At 53.0% G+C, this 19904-nt stretch overlaps 1 protein-coding gene across 2 annotated transcripts in view; it reads right to left on the minus strand.

Annotated features, from left to right (window-relative positions):
* The window catches only part of RHBDL3 (rhomboid like 3), a 44488-nt gene that overhangs the window by 11223 nt on the left and 13361 nt on the right, over window positions 1–19904 (minus strand). For both annotated transcript variants that reach the window (XM_045983752.1, XM_045983751.1), the window contains 4 exons: window positions 16644–16802; window positions 12039–12263; window positions 8493–8641; window positions 6009–6121 (listed from right to left, as the gene is read on the minus strand). In XM_045983752.1, the coding sequence (XP_045839708.1) occupies window positions 6009–6121; window positions 8493–8641; window positions 12039–12263; window positions 16644–16802 (646 nt within the window). The remainder of the gene's footprint in view (window positions 1–6008; window positions 6122–8492; window positions 8642–12038; window positions 12264–16643; window positions 16803–19904) is intronic.

Genomic DNA, 19904 nt, shown 5'->3' on the forward strand with positions numbered 1-19904 from the left:
GCCCCAGGCCCTCGCATCCAGCAGCCTTGGGGGTAAGGCCCCAGAGCAAAAGGGTCCAGTTCCTCTTCCCTTCATCCTACGTTGTCCTGGAGCCCCCTAGAGGCCGCATTTATGGGGAAAAGAACCATTTTATTCAGACTTCTTTTATAGGAGTTCAGTGGACAGGAGGGATCACCTGTCTGTCAGTGCAGCCTCTGCCTCACCTGGTGTCGCCTCAGGGTTCTGGGCAATAATAAATAGTAGCAGAGGGGTGCCTGGGTGGCTCAGACAGTTACGCGGCTGCTTTTGGCTCAGGTCATGATACCAGGGTCCTGGGATCGAACCCCCGCATCAGGCTCCTTGCTTGGCAGGGAGCTTGCTTCCCCCTCGGCCTGCTGTTCCCCCTGCTTGTACGCGTGCTTTCTCTCTCTCAAATAAATAAATAAAATCTTAAAAAATAAAGAAAAAGTAGGGGCGCCTGGGTGGCTCAGTGGATTAAGCCGCTGCCTTCGGCTCAGGTCATGATCTCAAGGTCCTGGGATCGAGCCCCGCATCGGGCTCTCTGCTCCACAGGGAGCCTGCTTCTTCCTCTCTCTCTGCCTGCCTCTCTGCCTACTTGTGATCTCTCTCTGTCAAATAAATAAATAAAATCTTTAAAGAAAAAAAAAATAAAGAAAAAGTAGCAGAAGCAGCTGCCACGCATGAGCACCACACATCAGAATCAGACACTGGCCACGTGCTTTACGCACATCGACCGCTTTAACACTTGGAGGAGGATGATAGTGGCCACACGGCAGAGCTGAGGAGACTGAGCCCAGAGCCACTCAGTGAGAAGGGCTGGAACAAGGATGTGAGTCCAGCTTTGCAGACACAAGTGCTCTTGGCCTCGACAGCAGCCACTCCCCAAACTGGTACAGAGGTCAACCTCCTCAACTATTGCTCTCTCTGCTGCACAGCGGCGTCTAGAAACCTGCTTCCTGGCATCGCCTCCAAACTCCCTCCAATCGAGCGAAATCACAAAAGACCAACAGAATCTCCAGAGCTGGAGGGGTGGGGGTGGGGTTTCTCTGGTGGAAAAATGTCCTTGAAAAGTCCCAGGGAAGAGAGAGATGATGTCATACCCTCCGGGGGGGGGAAAGGAAGGTGGTCTGGGGGATGACAAACTTTTGTGCTGGGAGGGAAGCTGGGCATAGAGGAGAAGGGAAATGTATTGTTCTGGTCTCATTTAAGTGTGATCAATGCTTTGGCTTCCAGGGAAGGACACGAGAGACTAAAAATAACTAGGAGGTAGAGCCCAGGGCTCAGAGGCTGGGAGGTGGCCGGCCTGGGTGAGTGTGCAGAAACTACCACTGGAAAATGCCCGCAGGCTGGAGAGCCAATTAGCCGCTGCCTGGGTGGAGACAGGAGGGACCAGCCAAACTCTGTAGCTTCTACAGATGTGGTGGGGGGGGGGGGGGTCTGCTAGTTAGGAGGAGGATGGGCCCAGCCCAGGAGCCGGAGAGCCTGACACCCTGAGCATGGGGAACCCCCATACCATCACCCACCTTCTCTCCCCAACCTGCCCCCTTGGACTTCTCTCAAGGCTCCGTGGCTCACTGAGATTCTTCAAGTAAGAGATCCCCACAGCAAATTCTGGGCCTCAAGGGGGATGTGATCTCCCAGGAAAAAGCACTGTCATGAACTGAGAACTCCCAAGTCCTTCTCCCCTCCCAGGGTAACTATAAATCTTTCTTCTCCCCTTTCATGACTTCCCTCTGGCTTTAATTAGGTATTGATCTATTGTCAGATAACTTTCTTTCTTTCTTTCTTTCTTTTTTTTTACTGCCTAGCCAAAGGGTCAGCCATATATAACAGAAAAAAAAAATTTCCCAGGATGGCAAACAGGCAGGCAGTGGGATCTGCATGACAAAGGATTCCCACGCTCTCCTGGAGGCCCGCACAGAGAGGAAGGCTGCATTGCAGGGTTGCAGAGGGCTGGCTGCCCAAGCAGCTCATTAATTACCTTACCTCGTGGACAGAGGAAACCCCAGCCTCCCGAGGCTGGCCTCTTTCCTCTTGCAAGTCCCACTAAATTCGTCCAGCTTCTGTTCCCTCGGCCTCCCAGATGCGGTGGGATGCACCAGCGGCAGGGAGGCCGCAGTGAACCCCGCACGGTCCAGGGTCCAGCCTCCCCACACTGACCCTTCTCTCACCCTACCCATGGATAGGAGTCCCGACCCCAGGGTCAGGGGTCAGTCTGGGATTCTGGCGGGAGTGGGGAATGGGGGCGTGGCTGGCTAGTCCTGTGATCTTGGGCACAGCCCCTGAATTCTTTGGGCTTCAGTTTTCCCATCTGTGAAATAAAGAGGTCTAAGGTTTTATAACTTCTGAGCTGTGAAGCCCTCTTTTCAAAGGAAACTGTACCCTCAACGCTACCCCATGGAGGGGAACCCAGGGAGCCTATGGCTGAAGGGGGATGGGGCCTGGGAAGTCAGATTTGCCACCCACAGGAGGGGACCTTCCAAATCACAGGTTCAAACAACCTGAACCTTGACCTGAGATCGAGGATCTGAGGTTTGGATCTTGAACGTAACGGTCTGGACTCACAGGTCTTCCATGGGTGGAAGAAAGATTCTCCTCAAGCGGCTGCAGATTAGCCCAGGATTCAGGAGTGGGAAAGGTCAAGTACAAGCGGGGGGCATGTGTGCCAGTCAATAGACATAAAGGCCACCTGGGGGTTGGGGAGGAAGCCTGGGCCAAGCAGGATTTTTGACAAGCTGTTTGGAACCTAACCTCACAGTTCCATAGGGCAGTTCCATAAGGCCAGTATGAATTCCCCAGAGGTCATGGGGACAGAGGACGGGGACAGAATGGCAAGCTGGAGGGGGACACACATCTTGGCACAGTACCAGGCCCAAGGACTAGTTCTAGTCGGGGCTATGTACTTTCTTTTTTTTTTTTTTTTTTTTAAGATTTTAGTTATTTATTTGAAAGAGAATGCAAGTAGGCAGAGAGGCAGGCAGAGAGAGAGAGAGGGGGAAGCAGGCTCCCCACTGAGCAGAGAGCCCCATGCAGGGCTCCATCCCAGGACTCTGGGATCATGAGCTCAGCCGAAGGCAGAGGCTCAACCCCCTGAGCCACCCAGGCGCCCCTAGGGACTATGTACTTTCTCAAAAAAAATTCTGGGTCCACACCAGCACGCAGATAAATTGGAAACTGTATCATCACGCACAGCTGCGATAATTTTAGTCTGAAATATTTAAAGCAGGTGTTTTCCAATGTCTCCCTTGGCCATAACAAAAAAAAAATCCAAATAAAAATCGGCAGAACATCTAGCTTTAAGCACTCTCACTCTATGTACGAGTCTTCCATTTGTTCTACAAATATTTTTGGCTTAACGTATGCCAGACCCTGTGTTAGGCTCTGGGGATGTGTACATGGCTTATAATCTAGATAATCTATAACAAAAGCTTGCCAAAGCACTTAAAATGCTGGCTTTCACGGCCATGAAATTGTCAGCTAGAAGCGAGAGACGCACGGGCTTCAAGCACTGGTTGGAAGCATGGAGCAGAGGGTCTCAATCGCTTCTAGTACTTCTTAGTCCTTCTGAGAAAATTAAGCAAGTCATTTCACCTCTCTGGACCACCTACGAAATGGGGGTGACAGGACCCACCTCATAAGACTTGGTGAACACGTGACCTAAGATACGAGAACCCTCTATTGCAGGCAGAGTACCAGACGCACCTGGCGGAGGTCAGCCGCCATTGCTACAAACTGTGATGGCCTTGCCTTTGGAATATTTCCACCGGGCAGGAACTAAATGCGGGGTCCTGATGTCTGTTAAGACCTCCCTGGGGGCGTCGGGGTGGCTCAGTGGGTTAAAGCCTCTGCCTTTGGTCCAGGTCATGATCCCAGTGTCCTGGGATCAGGCCCCACATCAGGCTCTCTGCTCGGCAGGGAGCCTGCTTCCTTCTCTCTCTCTGTCTGCCTGCCTCTCTGCCTACTTGTGATCTCTGTCTGTCAAATAAATAAATAAAATCTTTAAAAAAAAAAAAGACCTCTCTGAGTTTCTAATAATAAATTACCCGCACAAAAGGAAAAGGCCTGCCTTTTGGTTCTCATGGCACAGGGTCGTGGTTTGAAGCACAGCCTTCGGGGGCAGGCGGCCTGGCTCTGGGCCCAGCCCCACCCCATACAACTGAGTCTCCTTGGACAAGTCACTGAGGCACCCTAACATACGGGTTCTGTAACCTGTGATAACTGGAAAGTGCTCGTGTGTCCCTTAGGAAGGCAGGCCCTCCCTAACCACCAGGTATCCAGTCGGGATCTGGCTGTCTGTGAGTGGGCCCCACTTGCGGACTCGGGATGCACACAGGGTGGAGAGGGAAGAAGGGGTGCAGGCAGATCTGCCAACTTGGTCCTGGCGATCGATGACACGATATGGGGTGACCAGAGTGCCCTCTCTGAGTCAACGCCTCAGACAGAATCGTACACATTACATGCTGCATGATACAGCCCCACATGCCGCTGGTTAGCTGGCAAGTCCCTTTCCGTCAGTGCACCATCCGCTTCTGCACTGGTGTCCCTGGCCAGTGTCACCAGCGTGGCCTGCCTGCTGTGTGTCATCTGATAGGGTGAGGCCTCAGTCATCTCGAATCTTTTTTCTGTCTTCTGGGTTACTGCACTCCCATCCAATTGACTACTAACTGCAAGCGTTATGAGTGTCTTTCCTTTTCCTCGCTATTAACCATCTGGGTCTCGGGGTATCTAGGTGGAGGAAGCGTGGCTATAAATCTCCAGATGTCAAGACTTGGGGGAGAGGGGGGTGCGTGGGTGGCTGAGTAAGTCTGGCACACAGAGCTCCTCACAGAGCCTTTTGTTCAAGGATGGGGAAGGTACAGGATGGGGGAGAAGCCCGTGGGGGGTGCTGTCCAAGGTGGCCAAGTTTTTAACCCTCCGCACACAGAGAAATGAAGAAGCTGTGTGGCCGATAGTCCATGCTGAGGGTTTCTGAACCAGCGGACCGGCCTCGCAGGGGTGGGTGGGGTGGGGTGGGACCCTTCCCTCCTGGGTTCTTGAAGCCACCTCAGTTACTCCCAGGGTCCCTGTTTGCCGGTTGTTTACAAGGTCAGCGGTGCCCTGCTCTCCTGATGACAACTTTAATGCCACTCAGAAAGGATTAAGATCTTACTTAAACATACACACAAAGCTCCCTTGGGCACAGCTGTCAAGGTGAAGAGCTGAGGTAGCAAACCTTGTAAAAAAAAAAAAAAAGGCCAGCTATATAAAGTTGGAACATCACGAGGGAGATCCCTCTGTTCAGAAACCCGGTTGGTACAGACTTTCCCAGCAGAAATGTGGTCTGTTCTCCCAGCTCACCCCAGCCTGCCCTCACCTCCACCAGTGAGGGAGAGGGGGAGTCCTGCTGGCTGCAGTTCCCCCCTCCCCAGCTATCCTCAAGGTCATGGTCCCCCACCACGTGAGCAGGATCAGTGGGGCCCCAGTCTATTTCTGCTGGCATGGGTGCTCACTACCTCTCAGGCCAGACTGTTTCCTGTCAGCAGAGGGTCAAGCAAGAGCACAAGAGCCGGCCTGGCTGAGGAGGGAACCTGGCTCCCGCCCACACTTCGGAGTCCCGGCAGGAATCCCACTGTGCCCTGCAGGGTTGACACAGCCCCTCCTATTCCACTTTGTCCCCTCCCTTTGACCTCCTAATGCCCTCCAGGCAAATCTGATTAGTTCCTTCCTAAAACCTCTAACAGGCCAAGGGAGGTTAAGGAATTTCCCCAAGCTCACACAGCTTCAACATGGCAGCATAAAGATGGAAATTCTCCTCCCCTTGCCATCACATGCCTCTCCCTGTGGATGGCAGTCCCCTTTCCAGCCCCCCCGGATGGTAGGGAGATTGGTCTGGAGGACAACTCTCATGATTAGGAGGCTTGGGGACAGGGTCCGGTGTCCCTGGAAGCCTGGGACTCGCCCAATGCCATGGGGTCTCCTTACTGCCTTGGGGACGTTTACCCCTGTGGATTTGTGGCCCACCTGCTTACCTGCCACAACACCAGCCACGTAGACAAGCCCAATACGGGTTGCTCCGTGCACCATCTCCAAGGGCACCCCCACGAGGAGCTGCAGCACCACGTTGAGTCCCAGGTGTTCTATCCTATATAGAAAGACCACACTCCATCATTCATTCATTCATTCATTCATTCATTCAAAAAACACTGTATGCCAAGACGCAGGGAATCCAGCCATGAGTTATACCTGCTTTGAGGAGTTCATGGTCTGCGTTGGGGGGTGGGGGCAGGAATTACAGAGCAGACAGTCCATCTTAGAAAGTTCACACCTTGCCGGCTGCCTGGGACAGGAATGGTGCAGGGCCTCGACAGTGTTTGGCAGTGTGTGCACCTGCCACAGTGTAGGGGGGCGCTAACCATGGGGAAGATCCAGCAAATCCATTGGTTGACACATTAGAAGCCAAGGCTCAGAGAGGGACACTGCCTGGCTTCAAGTCACACAGCCCAGGTTCCTGATGTGCAGAATCTGCTCCACTCCCCAGGCCACAAGGCTGGCCTGGCTCACTGGTGTATATGTAAGAGATACTGGTATTTAAAGAGAAAGATGTTTTCAGGGGCGCCTGGATGGTTCAGTGGATTAAGGTCTGCCTTCAGTTCAGGTCATGATCCCACCGTCCTGCAAGCCCCCCCGCATTGGGCTCCCTGCTCAGCAAGGAGTCTGCTTATCTCTCTCCCTTTGCCCTTCCCCCTGCCTGTGCTCTCTCTCAAATAAAGTCTTTAAAAAAAAAACGATGTTTTCAGAACAAATGGAAGCATTAGTGATATCTCTTAGAACTTAATTCTTTTTTTAAAGATTTTATTTATTTATTTGTCAGAGAGAGAAAGAGAGAGAGGGAGCGAGCACAAGCAGGGGAGCAGGAGGGAGAAGCAAGCCCAATGCAGGGCTCCATCCCAGGACCCTGCGATCATGACCTGATTTGAAGGCAGCCGTTTAGCCGACTGAGCCACCCAGCTGCCCCTAAAACTTAATAATTCAAAGTTATCCCTTAGGATCTCATAGGGGAAGCTTCTCCCTCTTGGTGTGAGAAGGGACCCACCCTACTCCCAAAATCCCAGGGCTAGCTTTCCTTTCTTTCTTTTTTGAAGATTTTATTTGTTTATTTGACAGAGACAGCGAGTAAGGGAACACAAGTGGCAAGGCAGCCAGGGAGGGAGACGCAGGCTCCCTATTGAGCAGGGAGCCCGATGCAGGGGCTTGAACCCAGGACACTGGGATCGGGACCTGAGCGGAAGACAGATGCTTAATAACTTGGCCACCAAGGCGCCCCAGGGCTGGCTTTTCTTATTCTGGGAATACTTCCCTTTTTATGCTATCATACACCTGTGACCAGCTCTTGTTGCTAAATGGTATCTAGCTGAGTGCACCTGTTACTAGGAAAAACTGTAACATTACTATCTATACATCACATATGTGCTTTCAAGTTTACCAAACACTTTAACATCCATTATCTCATTTAAACTGCGCCCACAGCATCTACATGGTCAAGCTATAGGGTAACAGAGCTCACCATGGGACAACCCTGGCCTGGGTCACAGCCCCGGTCCTGGTCTGCAGGGCCCTGCCTGGAGGCCAAATGCTGTGCCACTCGGGTCCACTGCCTGCCCAGGAGAGCGCCTGCAAGGTAGCTCAGACAGATGGGGCTCTGTCCAAAACTCCCACACGGTGCCTGGAGTCTTCTAGCCATACAGACTGTGCCCGCCAAATGGTTAGAAGCATCAGACAAATGCACTGGAAAGGAGCCAGGTGGTAGCATCAGACCCAGTCCTTGGTTCACAGACGAGAGCCGGAGACAAGGAGATGCCAGGTGAGAGGAATCCAGAGCTCCTGCCTCCCAAGCTGAACTCCTTCCCCTCTACCACACTGATTTCTGGATTGACTACCTGGCCAGACAGTAGATCCTTCTCATGAGGCCAGACAATAGATCTTTCTCATAGGCACCCATGAGAACTGACTGTATCCCAGCCCCCAAAGAGGCCACAGATCTGTCAACAGAAACTACCAGTATTTCTAGAATTCCTCAAAAAGACTCATCAGCTACAGAGACCACCTTGGGAGAAAGGCACTCTGAAGAAATCTGTCCTTTATTTCACTTATGGAGGCACATACAGAGAGAGACACACACACACACCACGCAGAGTCTGCAGACAACGGACTTGATTGCTAACTGCACTTCCCTTTTTGCCTTGGCTGCTAGGAAGCTCGGAACAAACATAGAACCTACATTTATGCTGCTCTCACCGTGGGCTGAAACTGAGCGTCATCCATCTGTTTGCCCTTTCCCATACATTGTCAATAATTAACTCCTCTGTTTTGGTATTAGGTAAGTTTCAAGGAGCCACCTCAAGTGCTGAGCCCACGAAGACAAAAATGAATGAAAATACGTGTTTCAGTCCAGGCTCTCTGGCCCTACTTTCCCACAGGGACGCTGGCGAGGGCAAAACAAGACGGGCACTCACCCTGCGTGCATGAAGATGTAGGTCAGGTAGCGCCAGGCCTGCACGCGGAGTTGCGGGTGGTAAACCAGTGAGTTCTTTAGGTATCGCGGATGGGTCACCTGCAGCACGAACTGGTCCAGCGACACTCCGTTGTAGAGGAAAAAGGCAACCTGGATGAAAACACAGGATGGCGATCACTACACACAGGATGGCGATCACTACACACAGGATGGCGATCACTACACACAGGGCAGCCCGCCAGCCCCTCTGCGGCTAACACCCAGAATCCCTACCGGCAGTTGGCCCCTTTCCTCCTCTGGGGACGAGGGATGCCCACACGGCCAGAACCCAGCCTCCCTTTCTACCACCTCTCCCTCCACTTCTCTCTTTTTTTTTTAAGATTTTATTTATTTATTTGACAGAGAGCACAAGCAGGTAAAGGGAGAGGGAGAAGCAGTATTCCTGCTGAGCCCAGTGTGGGGGCTCGATCCAGAACCCCAGGATCATGACCTGAGCCAATGCAGGCACTTAACCGACTGAGCCACCCAGGCGCCCCTCTGTTTGATTTTTCTTTTAATTTTTTTTTAAAGATTTTATTTATTTATTTGACAGAGAGAGATCACAAGTAGGCAGAGAGGCAGACAGAGAGAGTGAGAGGGAAGCAGGCTCCCTGCCAAGCAGAGAGCCCAATGCGGAACTCGATCCCAGGACCCAGAGATCATGACCCGAGCCGAAGGCAGCTGCTTAAACCACTGAGCCACCCAGGCGCCCTGTTTGATTATTTTCTATTAAATGGTCACAACATGGTCCCATGGGCTCTGCCCACACCTCCTTGGTGCTAGGCTTCCAGTAATGGCTGCGCCATTTTGCATTCCCACACACAGTGCCCCAAGGTTCCCGTCTCTCTGCCTCATCACCAGCGCTCCACATGAACTGCCTCAGCAGATGACTGAGGTATCCTTGTTTACCCCTAAAAGTGTATTTATTTCTTTTCTAAAATGCATCATTTGGGGGCATCTCAGTGGCTCAGTCACTTAAGCAGCCAACTCTTGATTTCAGCTCCAGTCATGGTCTTGAGTCGTGAGATCGAGCCGGGCATTGGGCTCTGCCCTCAGTCTGGAGTCTGCTTGGGGTTCTCTCTCTCTCCCCCTCTACCTCTCCCCCTAGTCTCTCTCTCTCAACCAAATAAATAAAATCTTAAAAAATAAAAATAAATCTAAGAAACAAACTGAGGGTTTTGGAAGGGAGGGGTGTGGGGTGTCGGGTGAGCCTGGTGGTGGGTATTGTGGAGGGCACATATTGCATGGAGCACTGGGTGTGATGCATAAACAATGAATCCTGGAACACTGAGAAAAAATAAAATTTAATTTAAAATAAATAAAATAAAAATTTTAAAATAACATGCACCATTCAGGGGTGCCTGTCTTGGTTGGAAGAACACATGACTCTTGATGTCAAGGCAGTGAGTTCGAGCCCCGTGCTAGGTGTAGAGATTACTTAAATAAACTTTTTAAAAAATAATTAAATAGGGGCGCCTGGGTGGCTTTGTCATTAAGCATCTGCCTTCGCCTCGGGTCATGAATCTGGAGTGCTAGGATGGAGCCCCGCATCGGGCTCCCTGCTCAGTGGAAAGCCTGCTTCTCCCTCTCCCACTCCCCCGCTTGTGTTCCCTCTGTCAAATAAATACATAAAATCTGAAAAAAAAACAAAAAAACAAAAGTAGTAAAATAAAATAAAATAAGATAAAATACAACATCCATGTGCCTGTGTTCCTCCTCACAGGGTATGCGTGCTCTTCTGAAGTCGTCTCAGGTATTAATGTGGGCTGTGGGAGTGAAGTCTTCTCCAGCAACGGATGGGGTTTTTCACTCCTACAGTAAACAGCCCCAGATTCCTATTTCTTTAAGACTCAGGCCTGCTTCTACATTTTTCGTTCTCTCCTGTATTGCCAGGTTGTTAGCAGGTTATTAACCGGGTTCTCACTCCCTGCTGCTGGCTGGTCGTGAGCCCCTTCTAGTAACTTCCTACTGTGTCCTTTCCAGCCTCTGTTATGGAACCAGAAAACCAAGTTCCTAGAACTGCATGTAAAACAAAAACGTTGGGCTTTAGTACAAGTACTTGGAAATAGTTATTTCCGTATTATCTTCCAGATGGGTGGTTTGAATTTACATGGCTGAAGTTTCTGGAAATTTGAAACCAATCTGGACACTCAATCTGGCCTCTCTGGATGACCTTGGATAAGTTATTTGAAATCTCTGGTCCTTGGTCTCCTCATCTGGAAATGGGGATGCCAACACCTACCCTTCCAGGGTGGTTGTGAGGTTTGAATGGGGTAAAGTACACGGAGAGCCAGCCGGGTGCCCGTCACACACGCAGCAAATGAAGCTATAATTAGTGTGGGGTTCGGGCCCCCCAGCAGGACTCCCCTGGCTCTCCGGGAGAACCGCTCTGTCCATCTTTCACAATGCGGGTGGCCTGGCAGCAAATACAGCTCCCGAGGCAGCTCATTATTATTGGTCCTCAAATAGAACTTAATAAATAGACCAACACAGAAAGCATTTGGAGAACGAGTCCAAGAATATCTCAGAAAAATCGCATCTTCAACATGGACTCCGGTGAAGCCATAACAACAAACGGAGGCGCGCGGGGATACAGACCAGCTAGTCTGATTTAGGAAAAAAGAAGGAGGATGCCACGGGGCTTAAGGATCCGCATTCGGCATCAACTTTACAAGAACATATGCGTTGGGGGGGTGGTAATTAAGCCCATGGCTTTGGAAGAGAAACCTTTGCAGACTTACAGCACGCCGTTCAGGACCTGGGGCTGGGGGCCCACAGGGTTCTAGGCTGAACAGCCTAAAGAATTCAGTTTCTCACACTCGGGCACTGATTCAGAAAGTCCTCTGTTCGGATTCTGCTGCATGAGCAGAGGCGTTCAGAATAACAATAGGTATAGATGATTCCCTAAAGGGGGAATGTTCTCTCAAAATGTGTTCAGCCCACATCTACCTGTTCATAAACAACCCCTCCCATGGGCATTTGTCATGTTTTTGGGTTCCGAAGGCACCACCAGCCACTCTGGCTCGAGACAGAGGAGTCCTATGGGAGGAGGGCACGTCTGGTTACCCTTACTTTACAGGTGGGAGATGGAGTCCCGGGGGAGCAAAGAACTTGGCCGCGTCACCCACTCACGGAGGAACGAAAATAACTTGTTTTTTAAGGACTTAGCTTGGCTAACTACCCCCAAATCAACAAACTTATTACATGGCCTGTGTTGCCTCACTTAAGGTAGAGGTGGAAATTCAGGGATTTTGCTGTGGGGAGGCTCGTTTGGTAATAATCTTCAGGATGTCCCTGTGGTCCAAGGCTTGGAGCCACACTTGCAGGCACTGTCATGGGGCCTGGCTGGCAAACGACAGTGGATCCTCAGCCACTGGGAGAAGACGCCGCCCTTCCCCACTGGGTCTCCAGGAGCCTCCTGCTCCCCCTCTCACCCGCCCTTCAGGCCAAGGCTAAGCAGCGCCCCCCCCCCCAGACACCCCCCCGCCTCCCCCATCCAAGTCCTTGCCTCCAGTAATGTGACGGTGATCATGAACCAGGGCGGGGGGCAGCAGGTGTAACTGTCGTAGTACCACTTCCGGTCTATCTCCCGGGGCAGGGTCTCGTAGGCCACGTGGCGGATCAGCCGCTGGGAGAGGTTCAGCCCCTTCTCCTCCAGGAGGGCTTTGCTGCAGAGCCTGCGGTTCCCCTGCAGGATGGCCTGGCGGAAGCTGTTGGACCGTTTGTTGCTCATCTGCGCGGGACAGACAGTGGGGCGAAGGATCAGAACGGGGGTCTCGGCGGAACCCTGAGCTTCTTCCCTGGCTAGCACATTCCTTGGGCCTACCAGGCCTCATCCCGCCTTCCCCTGGCTTCTGTAATAGCAAGAAGCAGTATTCACTGAGCTCTTCTACGGCCGAGGTGGTTCTAAGCTCTTCCTGTGTGCTGGGCTCACTGGATAGTCTTAACTAGCCTACCTGTTGGACGAGGACTAGGAATAACTCCATTCTACTAAGTCACAGAGTTTTTAAGAACCCACCACATTCAAACCCAGTAAGCCTGGCTTTGTTCGCCTTACTATAGTCACGTTTGCCGTTCCTTCCTTCCATGCACCTATCCATCAGCAGGTCATCACAACTTATGGGGCAACGACTAAGTGTCAGCACGTTGCCAGACACAAGGGATGCACCAGTGCTCAAGACAAGTAAGCAAGCAGCAATCGTGGTTCCCAGTGAAGGCTGCTGAGGGAGCAAGCAGACGGAAGCCCAGCCGGGTCCTGGGGTGGTGATCAGGGAGGGCTTCCTGCAGGAGGTGGTAACTGAGTGAGAACTGAAGGACATCTTTCCTTGGGAAGAGGGGAGCAGACCTTGGTTAGATGGGCGGGTTTGTAGAGAGGTCTCTAGAACTAGATCCCAAAGCTGTGCTTGTGGGAGGCCATCACTCCCGAGGGCCTTTTAAGGGGCCTGTAATGCCTGGCAAGCCCAGGAACTGATTCTAGAACCTTGTCTGTGGACCCGTCCTACCCCCAACAGCCTAAGGCTGCCACGATGAATCCGCACTGGAGTCCTGGATGCCTCACTCTGTGGCCAGCCTAACTCCCAGAAACCAAGTGGTCGGTCCTGCTGCCTTCCAGCCTCCCAGGGCCTCTGTTGCCTCATACGTGCCCTCTACAGCCACGCTCCAGACCCTTCTTATGGGGAGACAGAGCTCTCCCAGCCCCAGGGCCACAGGGCTACCTGGGGAGCTAAGGTGACGACTACCAACATAATCCTGGGGCTGTGGCCTTAGCAGGGGACATTTGGCTAAACCTAATGACAGAAGCCCAGAGAGGGCTGGCCAGGTGAACCAGGCCAGACCAAGGCACAGGGGTATGAAACTGTGTCAGGAGGGAGTAGCCAGAGAGGGTCTGTGTTCAGAGCAGGCCAGCTGGAATCAGTCTTCAGTCCCCCTTCTCTTTCCTGGGTTCTATAGTCTTTCACCTTCAAAATCTGGCTAAAGGCTCAGCCCCTCCAGTAGGCCTTCCCCCATGAACCCCTTCCATTGATCCCTATTCTCATCCTCTCCATGCCTACAAAGCTCGGCTCTGGTTCTTGGTGGCACAGAAGGCGTTCTGGAAACACCGGCAGGCCTTGGGCCTCCATGTTCACTCACTGCAAGCTCAAGACAGGATCACGTTGTCAAACGGTTATCTTTTTTCTTTTTTACAATTTTTTAAAATTTATTTTTAGAGATTCTTTTTAAAAGATTTTATTTATTTATTTGACAGACAGAGATCTCAAGTAGGCAGAGAGGTAGGCAGAGAGAGAGGAGGAAGCAGGCTCCCCGCCGAGCAGAGAGCCCGACGCGGGGCTCAATCCTAGGACCCTGGGACCATGACTCGAGCCGAAGGCAGAGGCTTTAACCCACTGAGCCACCCAGGAGCCCCTATTTTTAGAGATTTTTAAAGAGATTTTTATATTTACTTTTAGAGAAAGAGACTGCACAGGGAGGAGGGACAAAGGGGGAGAGAGAGAGAGAGAAAGACTCCTAAGCAGGTTCCATGTTCAGAGCAAAGCCTGACACGAGGCTCGATCTCATGACCTGAGATCATGACCTGAGCTGAAATCAAGAGTCAGACACTTAGTCGACTGAGCCGCTCAGGTGCCCCTGTCAGCCTGTTTGGCGGCCACTCTTACCATCCTCTCTCCCAGTCCCGGAATAAGCACAGCCTACTCACAACACAGCTCTGGCCACACCCTGAAGACTGACGCCAGGGGTGGGCTTGCCACGAGGACAGGGAAGCAATGTGCACACACACCCACCATTTTCCTGCAACCTGATGTGCCTAGACTGAGCTGCGTCTCGGGCATCCTGGGCCTTACAGGGAGAGGCAAATACTAGTTATTTGGTGCATAACACTATCCTTACATTATAAAGATAGGGACTAGGGGCACCTAGCCGGCTCAGTCAGAAGAGCACACAACTCTTGATTTTGGGGTCGTGAATTCGAGCCCCATACTGGGCACAGAGATTACTTAAGTAAATAAACTTTAAAAAATAAATAAATACAAAATAAAGATAGGAGCTAAAGCTTGGAGAAGGTGAGCAACTTTCTCAAGGACCCAAAGAGTCAGGCTTCAATTCCAGATACATCTGATTCCAGAGCCCATGCCAGCCTGAAGGGTACTCTTGTGCCATGAGATAAGGGAGTCTTCTCTTGCAGGTGGATGCACCCATTATAGGCTTTGGTGAACAAAGCCCAGGCCAGATTTCAGACCCCATTCATCTTACTGGCATGCTTCCTTGCACAGTACACAACCTACACACCGGTACATGACAACCTTGGCCACCCAGCTATAATACAATGTGGTCTGTGCTCTAAGAGAGACCTGGGCAAAGCACTGTGGGGGTTCCGGATAAGGCTGGTTCATTGGGCCTGGGTTGGGTTGGGGAAGGGCTCACAAAGGATGCAGGAGAGTTCACCTGGGGGAAGAACATTAGAGATAACAAAATCTTTCAAATACTCCATCTTATTGAATCCTTGTGACAACTCTGAAGAGGGATTCCTTTGGCTTCATCAGGAGATCTTTCTCTGTGAAAGGCAAAGGTAGAGGAACTCAGGTCTACCTGACTCCAGCCCCTAGACACTCTGCCTTCCTGAGAGCTTCCCTCCTGGAGAGCCCCCTCCTTAGTCCTAGTCTGCAGGACAGCCCTCCTCACGAGAATCCAGGCTCTGGCTTGCTGCTCCAGCTTAGAACATGAATACAGACATCCTTACAGGAAAAAGCCATTCACTGCTGGAGTTCACACAGGAGACCCCACAGACCTGCAGCTGGACAGAAGTATCTCACTGGCCCGGCAAAGCCCTCATTCTGCCCTAAGCCTGAGCCGGGCAGGCCCAGGGCATGCTGGGCTGTGGATGAGCAGATGCAGGCTCAAACCTGTGACCTGGTCTTTGCTGGCACTGCTGGGCTCCAAGTCACAGGGCTCACTTCCACTGCCCCTCCTCCCATGAACCTGACTGTCCCCTCTCCCCCATTTAGCTCAGCTCTGTCCCCCCACCTTCCAGGAGGTCTGCTCTCTGGGTCCACTCTGAACAGTAGATTTCTTCACCCCTAAAAGTGCTACAGCTGCTCCCTGAAATCATGCTAACCTCTGGGCAAAGGCAGGCTTCCCTCAAGAGGCAATGAGAACCTTTCCAAAGCCTGGACACCCAGATCAGAAAGCTCACTTGGCACTTGGCACCTGGCCGCCCCCATTACCAGTCCATTGGAATTCCAGGAGCCTGGGGAACCTCACACAGATCATTTTACTCTTGCTCCTCCACGGGTGACAAGAAAAGGAGTGACTAGCTCTGCATCGCCACCAGGGAAACTGAGGGCAATCGTCTGGCCTGGAATTCATCCTGCTGGATCATCTAGCTTCTACTCATGTCCCTGGTGGGATGCTTCCTGCTGAACCCCACCAAACCCCACTCCAACCCCTCCATAGTGGCCCCCATGACAGCAGAGCAGTAACCCCCAGTGAGGAGGAAGCCCCTGCTCCAAGACCCTGGACCCCTGGGCAGGGTTCACAGGCCTCCTGTCTTCAGCCCCTCCGACCACCCAGGACATCAGCCAGCAGGTCTGAGGAGCCCTTCACCCATGTCCCCCCTGCTCCCAGCATCCACTCCCCAGCTCCCCTCCTTCCCACCTCCTACTCCCAGCCCTCCCTCTCCGTGGAACTGACCCCACCCCCCGCTCCACGGATGGGAACTGATGGGCTTGAGTCAATCAACACATCTCACCGGACCCAAATTAACCCAAGGGGAGGGAGGAAATCCCAAGCTTTGTGTGGGGACTACCACAGAGGAGACCCAATCTCTTCCCCAGCATGGTGAGGCCAGAGGGTGTAAGGGCTGGAACAGCTGCAGCCACTTTGCTGCCACATGGGGGAGTCTGGAGCTGTCGGGGGCTTTGGGTACATGCTGACACTGCAGAAGGCAGAACCAAGGGACACAGAGAAACCAGCTCCTCGGTGATGCCCTTTCACCTTCTGAAGCCTGGACATTTTCAATGCTGCGCACCAAAAGATCCCTTGAGTTCTGTAAAAAGGTCTTCTTAGCCATAACCCCTGAAGAGGCCCCTCCCAGCGGTGAAGGCCCCAGGGTGCTCACCAGGTTGACAAAATCCTGGTAGCAGATCTGCCCATCTGCATGGCTGTCGGCGAGAGCCAGGAGCACCTCCCTTTTGTGCGGGTCGAGCTTGGAGCTGTGGCTCTCCAGGAGGCTCCGGAACTTGCCTGTGCTGATGTAGCCTGTGTTCCCAGGGTCAAACTGAGGGAGAAGCACAGACAGCAGCCGGGTCAGTGGGGCCCTGCAGGTGTCTCGTCTCCATCACCACACACTGGCCCGTCCCCAGCCCCTCTGCCAACCGAGGCCTAGGCCGAGTCGGCAATGTGTCCAAGGCCCCCATGGGAGAATCCGCATAGGGCATGGACAACCACTTAAAGACCCAGAAGGCTCTGGAGCCCTTTGAGATCACCCGAGCCAACCACCTTGTGCCTAGATAGGGAAACTGAGCCTCAGATAGGTTAAGCTCCCTCCTGTTCACCCCTAGTCCTAACCCTGTACAAGAGGAAGAGCAGGAAGGAAAAGGCAGCGAGGGGAGGAAGATGAGCAACCCCCAGGGTGCGGGCCAGAGAGAGTCCAGTGCAGGTTGCTGAGGTCCGGGGGCTCCAGGGATCAGGGGCCCAGCCTTGCAAATCTGGCCGCACATGGCTGCTGGCACCTCTCACACCCACACTCGCATGTACCCACAGCCATGCACGCGGGCCTGGGTGGGGCTCCCCAGAAACACTGTGCAGCTTTGCATATCTGCGTCCCTCTGCCCAGGGGCCCCTTGCCACCCTCATCTCCCGGGGAGACTCTGACTCACCCTGTCCAGCAACTCTGTACAGTCTTGGGACTTCCCAGGACAGAGGCTGCTCTGGCTGCTCCCTGCTGTGCATTGGGCAAACCTCTGGCCACCAGCCTGCCCAGCCCTCTGATCTCCTACCTGGGGCTCCTCCCTGGGCTGCCGTGTCTCAGGTGCCAGTGGCATGGTGGACCCCAGGATTTAGCAGGAGCCTGGCATGACTGGCATTCTGTAAACCTTTCCTGGGCAGACAGATACATGGTGGTACTGGGACCAACAGAAGGATACCAATCTTCCAGGGAAAGTACCATTGGTTCGGGTAGAAAAGGATCTCATTCCTCTCTCCCAGAGAAGCTCCCAGACTTCCCATGTTTCTTCCGCAGCCCCTTCTTCCACACAGAGCTCCCCCTAACCCAGGATCTACCCTGCCACCAGCACACACCCTGCTAGAAAGTGACGAGAACCATCTCTCGCCAATGTCGGCAGCTGTCCCATTCACCACGTGCCTCCCCACACGAAGTTGCCGAGCCCACAGACACCTTGGTGGGTGGCTGAGGTTTGAAAAGACCAACAGACGCCATGGATGTCCTTGTGGGCAGGACAGGGGGGCCCAGATGACCAAGCCCACATTTCCCCTCTTTTCTAGAAAAGGTCAATGGAGACTATTTTAGGAAAGCTGATTCAGTGTGTAGTACCTCTAAGACAACCCAAGAGAAATAGCCAAGAGTCACAAGTCTTGGGCTGTTTAAATTCTTCCCAGAACTCAAGGAGGGAAGCCATCCCCAAAGAGGCTTGTCCCCACCCTCCATTCCAAATACCAGGTTCCAGGGATGATACCCATTTGATTCATACCACTGAGTACTTCAGGAAACTCAGCCCCTCCCTGCACCATAAAGATCTTTAAGAATAAAAATTTGCTGGGGGCGCCTGGGTGGCTCTGTCGTTAGCATCTGCCTTCAGCTCAGGTCATGGTGCCCGGATCCTGGGATCGAGCCCCGTATCAGGCTCCCTTTTCAGCAGGGAGCTTTGCCTCTCCCTCTCCGACTCCCTGTGCTTGTGTTCCCTCTCTTGCTGTGTCTCTCTCTGTCAAATAAATAAAAATCTTTAAAAAAAAAAAAGGGGGGGGAATAAAAATTTGCTATTTTCAAGGGGCCAAACACCTTTCTAAGCACTTTATGTCTACAATTTCTTTGACCCCCGACAACAACTTCATGAGGCAGGTCCTGTTACTAGCCCCATATTATAGTTGGGGATATCGAGGCACAGGGAAAGGAGCACTGAGAGGTTAGGGGACGTGCCTGAAAGCAGCATTCTGCATCGTGGTGGCTTAGACCTGGGGGGTCACTGACCTTCAGCCTCTAGGGGCTGCTCTAGGGCTCTGGAGTAAAAGTGAAGGATCAGAGAGGAGAGGAGGGAGAGGAGGGAGAGGAGGGGGACTCGAGGAGTCTCATGGTCCACACTACACAGACTCTGAAGGCAAGAAAAGAGCTGCACATGGCAATAGTTCTGACATGCCCTCCCTGCCCCCAACCTCCCCCGCCCATTGCTCAGATAGGAAAGTGAGGTCTGGATGGGAAAGTGGCAATGACAGCCAGTGAGGGTCTGTTTCTGGTACCTGGGACCCCTTGCACTCCCACAGGCCAACACAGGCCCCCTGACTTACTGGCCTGGCCTCACGTGGCCCCTTGTGTGAGGTGGGCTGAGGTTGGGGGTGAGCATAAGGGGTGGAGAATCAGTGCCGAGTCCTGGGAAACTCCAGTCTTCCCCTGTGCCACCCTGCCATGAGCACTGCAGGGGGTAAGGTGATAGGCCCACAGTGTGGAGTCTCTCCTGACCCGGTCTGGGGGAGAAAGCCCAATGGCCTCTCATTCAAGAGCTGGGACACTAATCCCCTCCCTGAGGCTGCCTCAGAGGCTCAGGAGGGCAGCAGGGTGGAGGACTGGGATCAGGCAAGGGCCCCTCGCCCTTGTTCCAGCTCCAGACAAAGAACCACCTGCTCCCCTGCTCTCCCTCCCCCCCCCCACCCAGGGCTCCCTGCTGTTGTCCTAGTGACAGGGGCTGCCCTGTGGCTCCAGGAGCCGCCCCCTCCCCATCCACCAGACCTGCCCCCAGCATATTACAGGCTCCAGACTACGCAGAATAAGCTGGAAACAGGCCGAGTCTCCCTTCTCTGCCAAAACTCTACCTTTCATGCCAGAGCCAGACAGGCCAGACAATGGGGGTCATCGCTACCCTAATAATGAGGCCTCGAGGATAACAGAGGGTGCCTAGTGGGGAGGGAGAGGCAGGAAAGGGGCTGGCTTCGCACAAGATGCCTTCTACACCCCCCTCCGGGCCCACCACCTGGGAAGAAGAGGGCCAGAGCAGAGGCAGACCATGGGCATGGTGGTGGGGGTGGGGGCAGAGGGAGGGAGACCCAGAGAGAAAGAATCAGAGAGAGAGGACGCGAGCAGAAGGCGGACAGAGGTAGGTCCCTTGTCCCAGAAGAAAACTGAGGGCTTCTAAAGGAGGTTGCACAGAAC

Source organism: Meles meles, chromosome 18, assembly GCF_922984935.1.
Source record: "Meles meles chromosome 18, mMelMel3.1 paternal haplotype, whole genome shotgun sequence".
In the NCBI taxonomy this organism is placed as follows: domain Eukaryota; kingdom Metazoa; phylum Chordata; class Mammalia; order Carnivora; family Mustelidae; genus Meles; species Meles meles.